The sequence below is a fragment of the Octopus bimaculoides genome, chromosome 1, assembly GCF_046866305.1.
Source record: "Octopus bimaculoides isolate indiv1 chromosome 1, ASM4686630v1, whole genome shotgun sequence".
NCBI classification, from domain to species: Eukaryota; Metazoa; Mollusca; class Cephalopoda; order Octopoda; family Octopodidae; genus Octopus; species Octopus bimaculoides.
In genome coordinates, this window is record NC_142928.1 from 91,241,099 (window position 1) to 91,257,347 (window position 16,249).

General features: G+C 36.2%; 1 protein-coding gene across 3 annotated transcripts in view; it reads right to left on the minus strand.

The window, feature by feature from the left end:
* LOC106880907 (uncharacterized) overlaps positions 1-16,249 on the minus strand; it is a 33,973-nt gene that overhangs the window by 15,940 nt on the left and 1,784 nt on the right. For 2 of the 3 annotated variants that reach the window (XM_052968218.2, XM_089353853.1), the window contains exons 2-7: positions 14,710-14,794; positions 7,445-7,758; positions 3,893-4,532; positions 2,497-2,632; positions 930-1,060; positions 601-774 (exon numbers count right to left, since the gene is read on the minus strand). In XM_052968218.2, the coding sequence (XP_052824178.1) occupies positions 601-774; positions 930-1,060; positions 2,497-2,632; positions 3,893-4,532; positions 7,445-7,726 (1,363 nt within the window). In that variant the 5' untranslated portion in view covers positions 7,727-7,758; positions 14,710-14,794. The remainder of the gene's footprint in view (positions 1-600; positions 775-929; positions 1,061-2,496; positions 2,633-3,892; positions 4,533-7,444; positions 7,759-14,709; positions 14,795-16,249) is intronic. The other variant, XM_014931071.3, reaches the window with a different exon arrangement.

A 16,249-nucleotide genomic window follows, 5' to 3' on the forward strand; every position in this document is an offset into this window, starting at 1 on the left:
AACCTCATTTAAATATCAGAGAAATATACCTAGCAGATATAGCAAAAAGGTTAGATATGTGTAAATATTGACAGATAATTATGAAATTTGTAATTTTTAAGTGATCTCATATGAGATCACTGGTAGGTAATGGGTTAAGGTGAGCTTTATGATAACTCAGAACACTGATTTCAAATAAGCTTATCTCACATTATACCCGAATGCTAATGTCAGATTCATTGTGCTTTAAAATATCTTTGAAACTGAATGTGAAAAAATTGTGACATTAGAATAATATGAAATCTTTTTTGTTAAATTATGAGAAATAAAAATCAGTGAATAAAAAAAGAAATTCAATTTTAATTCTACATTATTGTTGAACTGAAAAACAAAATGATTCACTAAATTAAATTCTAAGATAATTTTAGTTGGTTTCAAAACAATTATAATTTTTGTAAAGATAGATAAGATGATTTTGTAAGGTTAAAAGCCTTTTCTACTCAACTTCACTCAGTAGCCATAGGGTTCAATAAATTCAAAATATATTCTAATTAATAACCTAACACTTTTAAACTCGCAGCCACTGTACCTCTTAACTAAATTAAAAAAATATATTATCACCTGGATGAAACCAAGAAGTTGGGTAATGAAGATGAGGACAATTATAGATTTCCATATGGCTAACAGATGGAAAACAACGTCCCACTGCCTTCATCCCAATATCTGTGATCATAGCTGGATTTTCTTGTACTTCAACCAGACCTTCTGTTAGAAGTTCTTCAGCAGTCCATTTACCTAAAAATAATAAGTAAATATAGTTTATGTCTAAAATTAAAATTACAAAGAAATAGAAATGGAGGCATTCTAAAGAGTATACATATATCATATTTTTTCTGTTATTTCTATTTCTAGCTTGGTAGAATGATTGAATAACAGTACTGTTGGCTTACCTGGTTCAGGGAAAGAGTCTACAAAACCTAAAGTTAAAGACTTGAAATTTGGGAATGTAACTTCAGCCATAGTGAGGGCAGAGAAGAGGTTGTCCTTTGTTAGAGATGGCTGCACACAGAGATCGGTTAGTCTAGAAAGAAGGAGAAAAAGTTATCAAAACATTGAAGAAAATATGTAGGGAAAAAAATGTAAGAAATAAAATATCTTAACAGTTCATTACATAATTAATAATGACGTCACCACTTTGTGATCTCGTCCTTAAAGTTCAATGAATCAATTCCAATAGTTGTTGCTTTTTAGCTCTCCATGTCAGCCCTAGCTGAGCAGGCCTATGATAAAAAGCTATCCTTTAACAACTATCCAATTTTATCTAGGATTATATTATAGAAGGTGTCCTGCTCTTAAGATGTAGGGTGTGACTTGAAGATTTGGCTGCTACTTCTAGCAGGTCAAGTTATTATGCAATGTCTCCCTCATTGGCTCATCAGTCTCAGTGGTAGAGGACATAGATGTGACTACTGAGCACAAGGGCTGGTTTCATAAGAGTCCGAAACAAATGATCATCTGTGCCTAAGTAAACAACAGCTTTCATTTCTTTCAAATTTCTGAAAGTCAACCTGAATCATATTCACCAGTGTGTTCTTTATGACAGAACATGATTTGCAGAGCTTTAGCTACTATTTATAGTAGGTTGAGTGAAACATAGAGCCAGTCTTTCTATCATCAGTAGATATAACATTTCAAAAGTCCATCTTATAGCTGTTTCAATGAGTATCTGAGATGGATTACAAGATGTTATATATCTTTATGTAACACTAGTAATTTCATTTGTACAGGAGGTTAAAATACTAAACTACTGACTACATGGTTAAGAGTTCAAACCTTACCATCAAGAATCATTAAATTAAGCTAATGAGTAAGGTACATAACTTAGAATGTTATGTCTGATAAAAAGAAATTTTAATTCTACTTCACTTTTGGCTAACAAAAAGAAAGCACCTAGTTGTAAAACATATTTCCCCAACATTTAAAAATAACCCATCTCATTAAGCATTCACATAAAACAACATTAATTAGTTCTATTACAGTAAACCTATGGCATGGAGGCTAAAGTAGCAAGGATTCAACGAGCCATATGATTAGCATTCTTACTGAGGCCATTTCATTTTTGTTGCTGAAGATATTGTCCTTAGACTAGAATTACATAATTCATTAAAGAATCTCTGTCTTTAATGTGGTCTATGTACACTAAAGAAAATAAGGTTATTGAGGAAGATTTAGCTGTTATATTTTGAGTGCCAGAGTGCCTATGTAGATGTTCCACTATCAACTTACAACAAGTTGATCAAATGTGGATGGAAGTTTCTAGGGCTGCTCTAGTGTCACTCAGAGAATCGGGGCTGCTAAACACAACAGCTAGAAAAATTAATAGTTTATGGCATACAAAATCAGGTAAACCTGTACACAATCTCAAGAGGAAAAAAGTAGTCAGTTCATTTAACCAATAAGTTAATAGAAAATTAAGAAAAGTGAATAAAAAACAGTAAAGAAAGAAAGGTTTCGTACTTTGCTTCACAGGTAATAATTAGAAAACCAAGATCCACTTCCAAAGCATGTTTACAGGCACCAAATGTAATAGCCTGCAGGTTTCGAAAGCCCTGTACACGCCAACTGTCATCCACAATGTGTTGAATTAGTCCACCTAGGATAAAAATTACATAAAAATGTATTAAGATGATATATTTATAAAAGTACAGGTGAGAAGAATATCAAAATTCTCTAACAAATTCAATTTTAGTCCTTTACTAAATAATTACCAGTTATTGGTGTTGCAGACAAAACTTCTTGAATGGTATTCAAATCTTTTCAAATGATATTCCTGTGCTATATACATACACACATAAATACATACATACATGTATACACACACCCACACAAATATACACAAACACATATATACACACACACATATATATACACATACACATCTACACACATATACACTTTACACACACAATGAGGCAGAAGAGGAAACAGATGCAGTGTGCAAGAGAGATGACTGCACTGGTTTGGCTTGTGATGTGGATGGATGCCAACAGCTCCATAAAGAAGTGCCAATCTCTCAAAGTAGATGGAACATGTGGAAGTGGGAGACCCAGGAAGGCATTGGACAAAGTGCTGAAAGGGAGCACAGGATGCTGAACTTTTCAGACAAAATGACAAAGAACCAAGATGCCTAGCATCTTGCTGTACTCAAGAAGACCCCCCCCCCCATACACCACAGCAGAAGTGCTAAGGCCACTTCCTCTGGTGAAGAGGATTGGCCTGCAAGAGTCCTGTGCCAGTGCTACGTAAACGTGCTTGTGCGGTGCCACATAAAAGCACCCAACACACTCTGTAAAGTGGTTGGCATGAGGAAGGGCATCCAGCTGTAGAAACCAGGCCAAGTCAGACTGGAGCCTGGTGCAGCACTCTAGCTTGCCAGCTCTAGTCAAACTGTCTAGCCTATGCCAGCATGGACAACAGATGCTTAATGATGATGATGATGACAAATATACACATACATATATACACACATGCATATATGCCCATATATACATACATATATATATATATATATATATATATATATATATATATATATACACATACATATACATACATATCCATATATATATACATACATACATATACATACGTACACACATATATATAGAAGGAGACAGCCTCAGAGAAATGCAAATTTTGATAGAAAGGATTGGGAAAATTGAGTTCTGGTATGTGAAATATGGAGGTGATGAAAGAAAGACAGATAGATATATCGAATATGTTTGGATGACAAACAGAATCCAGCTGACAAGATCAGAGGAGCAGAGGCATCTGTCTAGTGACTGCCAGCAACACACACTTCCATTATTCGCAGAGAAAAAAATTTTGAAAAACATGAAAGAAAAATACTCACCTAGAAATGGCACCCTGAGTAGCTCCAAACGTTGAAGTGACTTTGCCATAGCCAAAGATGTGATCAGCGGGACATGCCTTAGAGGGTTGATAGGTCCGGCACAATGGGCCATAACAAAAGTCCGCAGGGAGGGAGCAGCAAAGTCACGAAATGGCTGGTGTTGAGTGAGCCGTACAAATCGTAGATACAGGTGCTTCAAAGTTTGCATACGAGGTAATTCAGGTATGACAACCCCAGTGAGGTGCAAGGATGTAATCAAAGGATTTGAAAGAAGGGACAGTTTGTTGTTGCAGAAGATTGGGAAGAAACAGTCACGGTTCTTAAATGTGCCCAAAATTTCAAGCTTGGGGAGGTATTTCAAAATAGCTTCCAACAAGAAAATATCTGAAATTTCGATCCCTTTCAGTTTCGGAGCTGATGACATGGCATGAACGACACCAGGTATACTTAACATATTAACTCCTCGCTGTCTCCGCTGGCCGATGTAATGAGGGTGGAAGCCATAGATGTATTCCAGTTCTGTACACCGTCCGATTAAGTGAGCAAGAGTTGAGTCATGTATTTTATCTGACATCCAGCCATATATACTACCTTCTGTGAAGTCAACCACTCGTCGCAGGCGGAGATGAAGATCAACGGCCTAGAAAAGAAAAATGTTTAAAACAAGAAAAAAAAAAAAAAAATCAACTGAAGCATAAAAGGATTTTGTATCACGCCACTCCCCACTGACTTAACCCTTTAGCATTTCGATTATTCTGTCAAATGTAATGTTTATTCATTCACATTGCCTTGAATTGATCATGTATTATCTTGTAGAGTTGAGATTTTGACGCTACATTTGTTTACTTTTAGAATAAGAACAACATTGCAGGGTAGTTGTGAGAGGCCTGATCTGGTCAGTTTGAACACAAAACAGGTAGAATATTTGGGTCCGCTATGGCAGGTTTGAATATCAAAGTGTTAATAACTATCATTTCTAATATAGGCACAAGGCCAGAAATATGGGAGGAGAGAAAAATCACAGTTTGATGATCACTTATTCTGATGACTGCTAGCTTTTCAGTAATTATCTTTCATATAATTTGGTTTCTGTAGTTTATCACCACTTATAACTAAATATTGACTGTTGTAAACCTGAAAGACCATAGCTTTTGTGGATAAACACTTGGCATAGGGAAGGTTACTGACCTGGTAGTTTACATTTAATGACCCTGAAAGGATGAAAAGCAAAGTTGACCTTGGCAGGATTTGAACTCACAATGTAAAGAGCTAGAACAAATTACACTTTGTCTAATGCTCTAATAATTCTGCCAGTCCCACATCCTCTCTCCCAACTAACAAAGGCAGAAAGATACAATTAGATTATCTTCAGTACTTAACCAGTAGGGTACCGACACAGAAAGACAAATGTCAACCTTGGCAGGAATTGAATAAAGGGATGTAACTAAATTCCACAAAACTGTTTTTTCTGCTTCTTTGCTAATCCAATGCTCTTTTCTTGTTGCGGATGCTGCTACTGATGATGATGAAGTATAAATAAACTATATCAATGACATTTTTAACTAAATGCTCTCAAAAGATTATTTACCTTATTACTATTTTGCCTTTTATAATAAAGATCTCTATCCTTCTATATTTGAAATAAACCCTGGTGTTACCGAGAGGTTTCATTGCATGTTAGTTTTCAAGACACAAAACAGTATTTACAAGATTATTACTCTTTTTGGATAGCAGTCTATTGGAGATTTTGATACGTTTTCAGTACAAAAATTAAGAAATATAGGCGCAGGAGTGGCTGTGTGGTAAGTAGCTTGCTTACCAACCACATGGTTCCAGGTTCAGTCATCAATGACTTTTGGGACACCCTGTGTGTGCGTGTGTTTGTGTATATATATATATATATATATATATATATATATATAAACCCCTTCAGGTAGATGGCCCTGCTCAGTATGTAGAAAAGGAGTAGGTAGTAACTCTATAAGATGTACCCGGTGCAAGCTATGGACACATAAGAGGTGCAGCAACATCAAAGGCAGGTTAACTAGCAAGTTAGTTTTTGTTTGTGGCAGATGTTCAGGTGCAATAAAGACTGCAAACAAACAGGAAACAACTTCTATCTCATTCCAGGGTGAAAAACTAGAGGTAGTCGATAGCTTCCGCTATCTGGGCGACCAAGTTAGTAGTGGGGGTGGGTGCGCTGAAAGTGTAGCTGCTAGAATAAGAATAGCCTGGGCAAAGTTTAGAGAGCTCTTACCCCTGCTGGCGACAAAGGGACTCTCACTCAGAGTAAAAGGCAGACTGTATGACGCATGCGTACGAACAACCATGCTACATGGCAGTGAAACATGGGCTGTAACTGCTGAGGACATACGTAAGCTCGCAAGGAATGAAGCCAGTATGCTCCGTTGGATGTGTAATGTCAATGTGAATACCCGTCAGAGTGTAAGTATCTTGAGAGAAAAGCTGAACATTAGAAGCATCAGTTGTGGCGTGCAAGAGAGACGATTGCGCTGGTATGGACATGTGGTGAGAATGGAGGAGGATAGCTGCGTGAAAAAGTGCCACACCCTAACAGTTGAGGGAACCCGTGGAAGAGGTAGGCCCAGGAAGACCTGGGCTGAGGTGGTGAGGCAAGACCTTCGTACATTGGGCCTCACCGAGGCGATGACTACGGACCGAGACCTTTGGAAATGGGCTGTGCGTGAGAAGACCCGGCAAGCCAAGTAAGATCGTTGCCAGTGCCCCTGGACTGGTTCTTGTGCGGGTGGCACATGAGATGCACCATTTTGAGCGTGGCCGTTGCCAGTACCGCCTGACTGGCTCCTGTAGGATTTTCGAGCGAGATCGTTGCCAGTGCCCCTGGACTGGCTTGTGCGGGTGGCACATAAAAGACACCATTTCGAGCGTGGCCGTTTTCGTGCGGGTGACACGTAAAAGCACCCACTACACTCTCTGAGTGGTTGGCGTTAGGAAGGGCATCCAGCTGTAGAAACTCTGCCAAATCAGACTGGAGCCTGGTGTTGCCATCCGGTTTCACCAGTCCTCAGTCAAATCGTCCAACCCATGCTAGCATGGAAAGCGGACGTTAAACGATGATGATGATAAATACATATACAAATATATACCTACACACACATAGATGCCTTTCTCTTGACACACTGTTCCTACCCCCCCCCCCCTCCTGTATTTCCTCCTCTCTGAACTTTCTTCTACATAGGCAATGAAGGACTCTGCCTGAAACATCTTTATTTATAAACTTTCCATCTAAAACTTTCTTCAAGTGTCAAACTAATAATATTCATTGAGAACATGCCTTTCACTTCTGTTGTTTTTTTTGTTTTTTAATTCATTTTTGCGATCAATTTGCCTATATAAATACACACACACACAGTTTGTCTAATTTATGTAAACAAGGAAAAAAGGGACATAAAAGGTATCAACAAACAAATAACACACACATTTCAGACACTATATGTTACATATATGTACACGTTTATACATGCATACACACAAACGTGTATGTGTTCAAGGCATTTGGTTTTCCTTTACCTGTTTGATTTTCTTGCTAAGGCATTCCATTTTAAGAACATCACGGAGTGGTAAATAATCCAAAATACGGCAGATAATCTCCAAAGATAATTCTGCAAGGTAGTCATCAGGTAAGGGCAGCTGCATTTCATACAAGCTCCGAGATTTGGCTAACAGCTGTAAACGTGCACTGCGACGGCGTTGGGGACATTCTGGCATTGGCTGGTCTTCGGCCAGTCCTTGACTGGGAGGTGGGGAAGTAGTAATATCGTCATCAATCTTTAATTTTTTGCATGGAGCCATTTTCACATTAACACACTTTCTTTCCAGCTAGCCTAATGTGAAATTGAACATAAAAGAAAAAAAATTATTTAAAATTTTTATAAATTGAATACATACACAATTAACATTTCATACTGTGAATAAAATTAATCATTAATAATTAAATAAATTATATTTGACATGAAGGTGCAAGAAACTTTTCCTAATCCCATTAAATAATTAACTCTGTGGTCAAACCGTCCAACCCATGCTAGCATGGAAAGCGGACGTTAAACGATGGTGATGATGATTTATTATTTTATTAAACTGTGAGGGTGCATGAGCTAGTGAGATTGTGGTTTTGATTCTTGGAATGAGTGGTGCATTGTGTTCTTGAGTAAAACACTTCATCCCTGCAATCTCTTTAAAATTTTATGTGTGGCATACCATGCACCTGTACAGGTAATCTCACTTTGATGTAGGGAGTGGGTTAATATGTTGTACAAACATTTGATCTTTATAAACAAATCATCTGTGCAGGTTGTCAACAAGAAATTGCAAAACCTTTATCTGTTGTCTACACCGAGAGTCCATAATAGCACAGGAGAAGAAAAATGGGAAAATATAAAATAATAATACTAGTAATTTCTAGCATAAACATAAGGTCACATATTTTAGGCATGGGGATTAGTCACTACTTCAGTATTTGATTACAACAGAACTTGAACTCAGAACAAATACTGCAAAGTATTTTGTCTGACAAACGGCAATTTGGGGAAGGTGTTAGTTGATATATATATATATATACATACATACTACTAATATAAGGATAAAATTTTATTAAAAAATTTTATCAGTGGCCAACATATGAAAAATACCTTTCAAGGTAAAAATTAGAAATACAATTATAAATAAGAGAGAAAGAAAAATTTTCTTTGCCAATATGCTGAAAAATAGACTTTAGATCATCTAACCATATAAAATATTCACTTATATTATTACACCACGTGTCAAAACGAGGAAAGCAAGCTAACAGAAATTCATAAAAATATAGTTATCTCCGAATTGGTTCTGATCTCTGGATTAATCTAAAAAGGATTCTTCCTTCATCAGCGAGGAACACAAAATGGAAATAAATGAAATACTTAGACATACCCATGGAAAAGCAGATGCAAAGTCATGAATACATTTAAGTACCCCAAATATATCCAAATAGAAATTCCATAGCAAACCTCGAAACAAGTGTAGTTGGTCAGGAAACACACACAAGTGGTTAACCAGTCCCGAAGTGAATGAGAATTAATTTACTACTAATATAAGGATTAAATTTTATTAAAACATTTTGCCAGTGACCAGCATATGATAAATACCTTTTAAGGTGAAAATTATAAATACAATTATAAATAAAGGCAAAAGCAAAATTTTCTTTGCCAATATGCTGAAAAATAGACATTAAATCGTCTAACCACATAAAATATTCACTTAAATTATTACACCATGTGTTGGGAGTGAATATTTCATGTAGTTAGACGATTTAGCATCTATTTTTCAGTATATTGGCAAAGAAAATTTTTCTATTGCCTTTATTTATCATAAATAAATATATATATATATGAACCCCAGTACTTGACTGGTAAGACATCAGCATGATTTGAATGTTGAACAAAAAGAAATGAGTGTAATTTAGGCACAAGACCAGCAATTCTGAGGGTAGGGGTAAGTTGATAGTATCACCTCCAATACCTATTGATAATATTTCATTACCATGAAATCACACACCAACAAGCTTCAATCTCAGACTCACAGATGTGCTTTCTCCTCTCTCTGACATTTCTACTGCTACTACAACTACACTGACTTCTCTTCCTAAACGGTTATGTCCACTTCTCCTCAAGTACTCCTGAATCTCTCTCTACTCACACCTCTCTCTTTTACTTTGTCATCCATATTGCATCCATCTCACTACATCCATTTCTACCCTCTCGGAACATCAACCTTTTGCATGTGTTTTTCTTGTAGCCATCAGCTTGCAACTGTTTAGACCTTCAAAGGCCACAGTACAATTCGCTCCTGCTGTACAATCATAAGAAGAAAAAGTCAAAGAAGTTTTCAGAAGAAGAGCTGCTGAAAGTTGATCTCAAAACACTGAGCCGCACAAAAGAGATAACAAGAGACCACAGTACACGAGGAATCGCTGTACTAGAAAAGACACATCCAAACTATGTAAGCATGGAAAAAGAGGCACAAAGCATGGATTTAACATCACCATGGAAATGAAAATCTCAACCCATTGACCATTTCTTTAATTTCCACCAAAAATATATATTATTCAAACCGTTACTGCCCTTGCATCAGATCTACATTTTCCTTTAAGTCTAAAACATCATCATCAACATCATTTAATGTCTGTTTTCCATGCCAGCAAGGGCTGGCCAGTTTGACATTTAATATTATAGATCAATAGCTTAAAAGCAAGACAATGTTTCTCTAGGCACATAGAGACCAAAAGAGTAAAAATGTTTTAACCCTTTAGTGTTTGCATTATTCTGCCAAAATTAATGCTTTTTCAGCCACATTGTTTTGAACTAATCATGCATTATCTTATAGCTATGAGATTTTGATGAGGTAGCTGTTAATTTTTAAAACGATATTGTAGGGTTGGTGTGAGAGACCAGATTTGACCAGTTTGAACATAAAACAAGCAGAATACTTTTGGCCGGATATGGCCGGTTTAAATGCTAAAGGGTTAATGTTAACACGTTAACATAATACAGAGAAGACTCAGAGCTCACTTAACATCAAATTTCATCATTGAGAACATATTGTGTAAATCATTAGATTTGTGTGTTCTGTTTTCAGTGAACATTATCATCTTCAGCAGTCTGCAAAATAACCACTTGTATTTTTATATACTTAAGTCCAGATCATGTAACTTACTATTAACTTAAGGAGAAATTTAAAAAAAAAATGAGCATGTCAATGTCTCCATGAACACGTCTATTGAAACCAACAACCTACCTGATTAGGCACATTGCCTAAGTGCTTAGGCTGTTGGTTTCAGTATCATAAAGGCAGTATACTGTGTCCTTCAGCAAAACATTAGTTTACTAACCTAACAAATGCCCAGCCAAGTGCTGGCAAGAGCTGATGCAGTCCTCACACTCTCCAGCTTTCAAATCTTGGAAATTTCTCTTGGTAAAGAATGAGGGGAGCCAAGAGAGTGTCTGTGTTTGTTCACAATGACGTAAGCCCCTAAAACAATTAGCAAAAGCATAATACATGTTACCAGATCATGTTTGCTTGAGAGTGATGACTTCAGCTAATTATAATTGTCTCAAATTTTAATATTACAGATAAGTTTTTGTTGTATCTTTTTATCTTTTACTGGTTTCAGTCATTAGACTGCAGCCATGCTGGGGCACAGCCTTGAGGAGTTTTTAGTCGAATGAATCAACCCCAGGACTTACTTTTTAAAAGCCTGGTACTTATTCTATTGGTTTCTTTTGCCAAACTGCGAAGTCACATGGATGTAACACACCACCAACACCGGTTGTCAAGCAGTGTGGGGGACGAATACAGACTAACACACACACACAAATATATACAACAGGCTTCTTTCAGTTTCTGTCTACCAAATCCACTGACAAGGCTTTGGTTGGCTCAAGATTATAGTAGAAGACACTTGCCCAAGGAGCCATGCAGTGGAACTGAACTGGGAACCATTGTTGGGAAGCAAACTTCTTGCCACACAGCCACATCAACTTGTCGAATTACATAAGCACAAGCATGGCTGTAAGTAAGTGCCTTCTGCTAATGCCTTACAGGAAGATTTGATAGGTGGAAACTGCAGAAACTAGTCATATATGTGCATGCACATGCATCTTTCTGTTTGTCTCTCCACCAACTGAACATCCTGCTGTCAATTTGTTTATAATCAAGTAAGTTAGCAGTTCACCAAAAAGAAACTACCAGACTTACAATTAGTTCTGAATAGGGAATGGTGTGCAATCTGAACCTTTTAAGCAAGGCTGCAGTCAAGTAATGCCTGAAAGAAGTACAATATATAGCTATGTCCAGTTCCTAATGTTACTATTGTTCAGCCTCATTCTTTTGCTGTCGCTGATCACAACTAGGTTCTTTGGATTATAATCTTAAGGAACAGTCAACCATATCACCTATTTGGTTTTAAAGTTTATTAAAACAGTAGAAGCAGACAATATTAAGTTATAATTATTTTTGCTTGATATTTGTTAGAATATGTTTAACTAATGATGCATACATCCCAGTCTCACTCAGCTTCATGATGATATTTGCAAGAAAACAACCAACTACGGGCATGCCTCGGCTTGAGTCATTTCGATTTAAATTGCTCTTGATTATATGTTGGTTTTCAAAAATAATATATGGAAAAATAAAAATCAAGTCAAGTCATTTTACTCGACTGTCTGCCACAAATATTGGAATCGTAAAACACTAGAAAACTGTTAAAGGCACATAAAATCATGTTACTGTACAATAAATAAGAATAAAAGCATATAAAATCATATTAAAATATGTACAGTAAATGTTAAGATACACACCATAAAGTAGTGTAGCTTAGTGAACGAAATCATGAAATCAGTCGTGTAGTCTTATTTATTGGTCTTTCAGAGCTCATATTGCACTGTAGTTCCAATATCTACCGTTAGGCATCACTGTCACTTGTGATTGTTTTGAATTCAGATTTGTTTATGTCTGTCTATCGGCTACTTTCTCATTCTCATTCATTTGTGACTTTATTTTTTGCCCCCATGGCTCCTAAGAAATTTCATAGTGTAATTGCTAAGCATCATGCTATAACACTGGAAGATAAACCAGATGTGATAAAACGCCATGAGAAAGGTGAAAAAGTGGTAGCAATTGCACAATCTTTTGGGATGAGTCAGACAACTGTATCAACAATTGTACATAATAAGGAAAAAATTTTAGCACATATCAAATTTGAAGTCCTAGGGATGAAGAATGCTATCATCAATAAGAAGAGAGGCAAAATCTTTGAAGAAATAGGAAGTCTTCTTTCTCTTTGGATTGTTAGGTTGAATTGTCAGCATGCTACCATTAGTCAAGAAATCATTCAAGAGAAAGCACTGTCTTTGTTTGAGGACCTGAAGAAAAATATCCTGATGAGAAAGATGTAGAGTTCAAGGCAAGTCAAGGACGATTCATGAGATTTAAGGAGTGAAGAAGTTATCACTTCATTAAGAAGCAAGGTGAAAACTACATCAGCTGATGAACAAGCAGCAGTGGAATTTTCTCATGCATTATAAAAAAGACATTGAAGAAAACGGATTTTTAACATAGACGAAACTGGGTTGTATTGAAAAAAATTGCCAGACTGTGCATTCATTTCCAAGGAGGAGAAAACTACTCCAGGCCCAAAGGTCTCAAAAGAATGTGTGACCATTATGTTGGGAGGTAATTGTGCAAGAGATTTTAAGTTAAAGCCATTGCTTGTGTATCCTACACACAACCCTTGTGCCCTAAAGAACATACCCAAGGCATCCCTCCCTGTTATATGGATGGCTAACTCAAAAGCATGGGCTTCTGTTTTTGTTTTCAAAGATTGGTTCTTCAATCATTTTATCTCAGCAGCAGAGAAGTACTATAAGGAGAAGGGGATTCCTTTTAAGGTTTTACTTATCTTAGATAATGCTCTTGGCCACCTGCAAAACATCATAGATTTTGATCCCAAAGTTACTGTTGTATATCTCCATCTGAACACCACATCTTTTCTGCAGCCAATGGATTGGGGAATAATTGCTATCGTCAAGTGTTACTCTATGAAGTGTACGCTGTGGCAAGCAATAGCTGCAAGTGATTTTGATGAGTCCATCACACTTTGTGACTTTTGGAAGAGATACGATATCTACAAGGCTGTACAGAACATAGCAGCGGCATGGAATGATGTACAGAGCACGGCAATGAATGGTGTATGGAAGAAGCTATGCCTGCAATTCGTGAATGATTTTAAGGCGTTTGATAATGTTGCCATCAGCAAAACGTTGGTGACTACGAGCAAAGAACTGGAAATGGATTTGGAGGAGAGGATTTCACAGATTTATTTGAAAAAGACAAGCAGTCCCTGACGAACGAGGATTTGATAGAGCTTCACAAGCAGCAAAATAAAGAAGAGGAAGTCGAACCTGAGCCACGTCACTTTACCATTAAGAAAATGCAGCAAGCATTTGCATATATCGAAAAAGATCTTTCTATGTTCGAGGATATGGATCCAAATGCTCAACGCTTTTCCAAAATTATGGGGGCTTGTCACGAAGCTTTTGTTCCTTATAATGTAATCCTTGGAGAAAAGAAGACAGTTCAAAGAACTCTCGACCGGTTTTTTTAAGCGCATCGAACAAGATCAGCCAGAGTCAGCTGTTGATGTTGACGTACCATGTCTTATTGCAAACCGCATTCATAAATAGTGTCCGCGATGTACGGTAAACACCGCCAAATTGTATTTGTAAATTTAGATTACATTTTTTTGCTATACTGTATCAAAAAATAAAAATTATTTGTTTGTTAAGCTTAAAATAGGTTTTTATGAACAATGTATTATTGAAAATGCATTCATAAATAAAGTACAGAACAGGGAATGGTTATTATCGGTTTAGCCTAGAGACAAGTAAATTCGGCCTAGCCTAGCCCAGAGACAAGTTAATTCGACTTAAGTCGTGTCTCCTGGAACCAGTTAACGACGTAGGGTGAGGTATGCTTGTATTTACTTCATTGAGTATCGTTCAAACTGGTAATGTTTCAGTAGGACAATATCCTCGTATCTTATTTGTGCTGAGAGAGTAGGGAAGGGCACACACACACACACACGCACAAACGTTCAGTCGAATACTTGAATAAAAAAAAAAAAAAGACGTCCATCAATTGAATTTTGTTAGTTAATTTTACGATGTCGTTATCACTATCTTGAAATAAATGCGTTTATGAAAGGGTGCATACAATAAAATAATATAAAAATGATGGCATCGTACCAAAATAAATAGATAAGTTAATGTAAATAAGGCTTATATTATGCATCAATATCCGAAGCGTGGACGTCAGCTATTCGGCATTTCCCTGTTGCAAAAAGAAGAGACCAAAATAAATATTGCTGAAGAAATCATAAGCTTAAAAAGCAACAATTTTTACCCAGCTCTATCAAAGAATCGATTTTTTTTCCTTTACAGAATCACATGACAAAGTAAATTAACAGATTAAGTAGAAATTTCGCTAATAGTACATTCAGAGTAGTGTTGTTAATTGTGGTTTATGGGTGTTTTGATTTTGAAATATATGTCAAACACATAATTTCTTCTTACAGGATATTTTTGTAAATAAAAAAAAATAATGAAAATAAATAAAAAATGAAATTAAACAAAGAATACAATGAGTGTAATTAGATATATATGAATAGGGCCTATAAAATCGTGAAAACAAACTAGACAATGATTTAAGTGAACGAAGGGAGTAGGAAGGTCCAGGGAGAAGAACTTTAATAAAGCGTTCGAACTGTAATTGGTTGTGGTTAGGGTCAAATAAATCCTATCGAGCAGATTTATGATCAAAGGCATTGCATCGACAACCACTATGTCCTGTTTCAAATTTTCGGTAACCGTGTGTCCAAAATTACGTTATCTAACGTCCTTCCGGTTTTAAAAAAGGTCGAGTGTGATTTAGACATTTAGCTGCTATTTCTAATAGATCGAACGATCACGCAGTGGTTCTTTCGTTGGTTCAGTCCATTAGTTTGTCTCAATAAAACACAATACTCTCTCTCTCTCTCTAAATGTGTTTATTACGGTAGTTAACGTGAGGCATTCTTGTATAGTTATGCTCTTATATATGTGTGTGTATATATATATGTGTTTATTACAGTAGTTAACGTGAGGCATTCTTGTATAGTTATGCCCTTATATATGTGTGTGTATATATATATATATATATATATATATATATATATATATATATACGGACCAGTGTTATGTTTCCGTAAGCTTATATCACTGAGTATTAGGTAATAAACTATCCTGAAGCCGACCATGCAGACTTCTGTGCGGTCGTTGAATCTACTAGAAACAACAACCAAACCTTGCTAAACTCACACGTCATACAGTCTTAAACATGGAAGGACTACAGTGCCTAATATAATTCTACTAGAAATATACAAAACTCAAACATGTACAACTGTGAGCAACAAAACACTAACGTAATTAATTCTTTAAAGGCGAAATAAGACAAAAAAAACAAAGACTTATTTAAACGAGGTTATAAAATAAGAAATCTTCGTGGATTAATTTTTGTTTTATTTTTATCATCATGAACTTTTGGCGAAATATATTCTCCGTCCTACCTTTAAAAACATCCAAATTTTTCTCAAAGTATTTCTCATTGTTTTTTTTTTAAAAAAAGGTCACTATGATAATATAATGATAATATATTCATAGATGGAATGGTCACGTTCGGAATAAATTTTGCTCATAAGTCTGACTGACCAAGGCCCGGAGCTCCACAACAATCAACTTGTTACAAAAA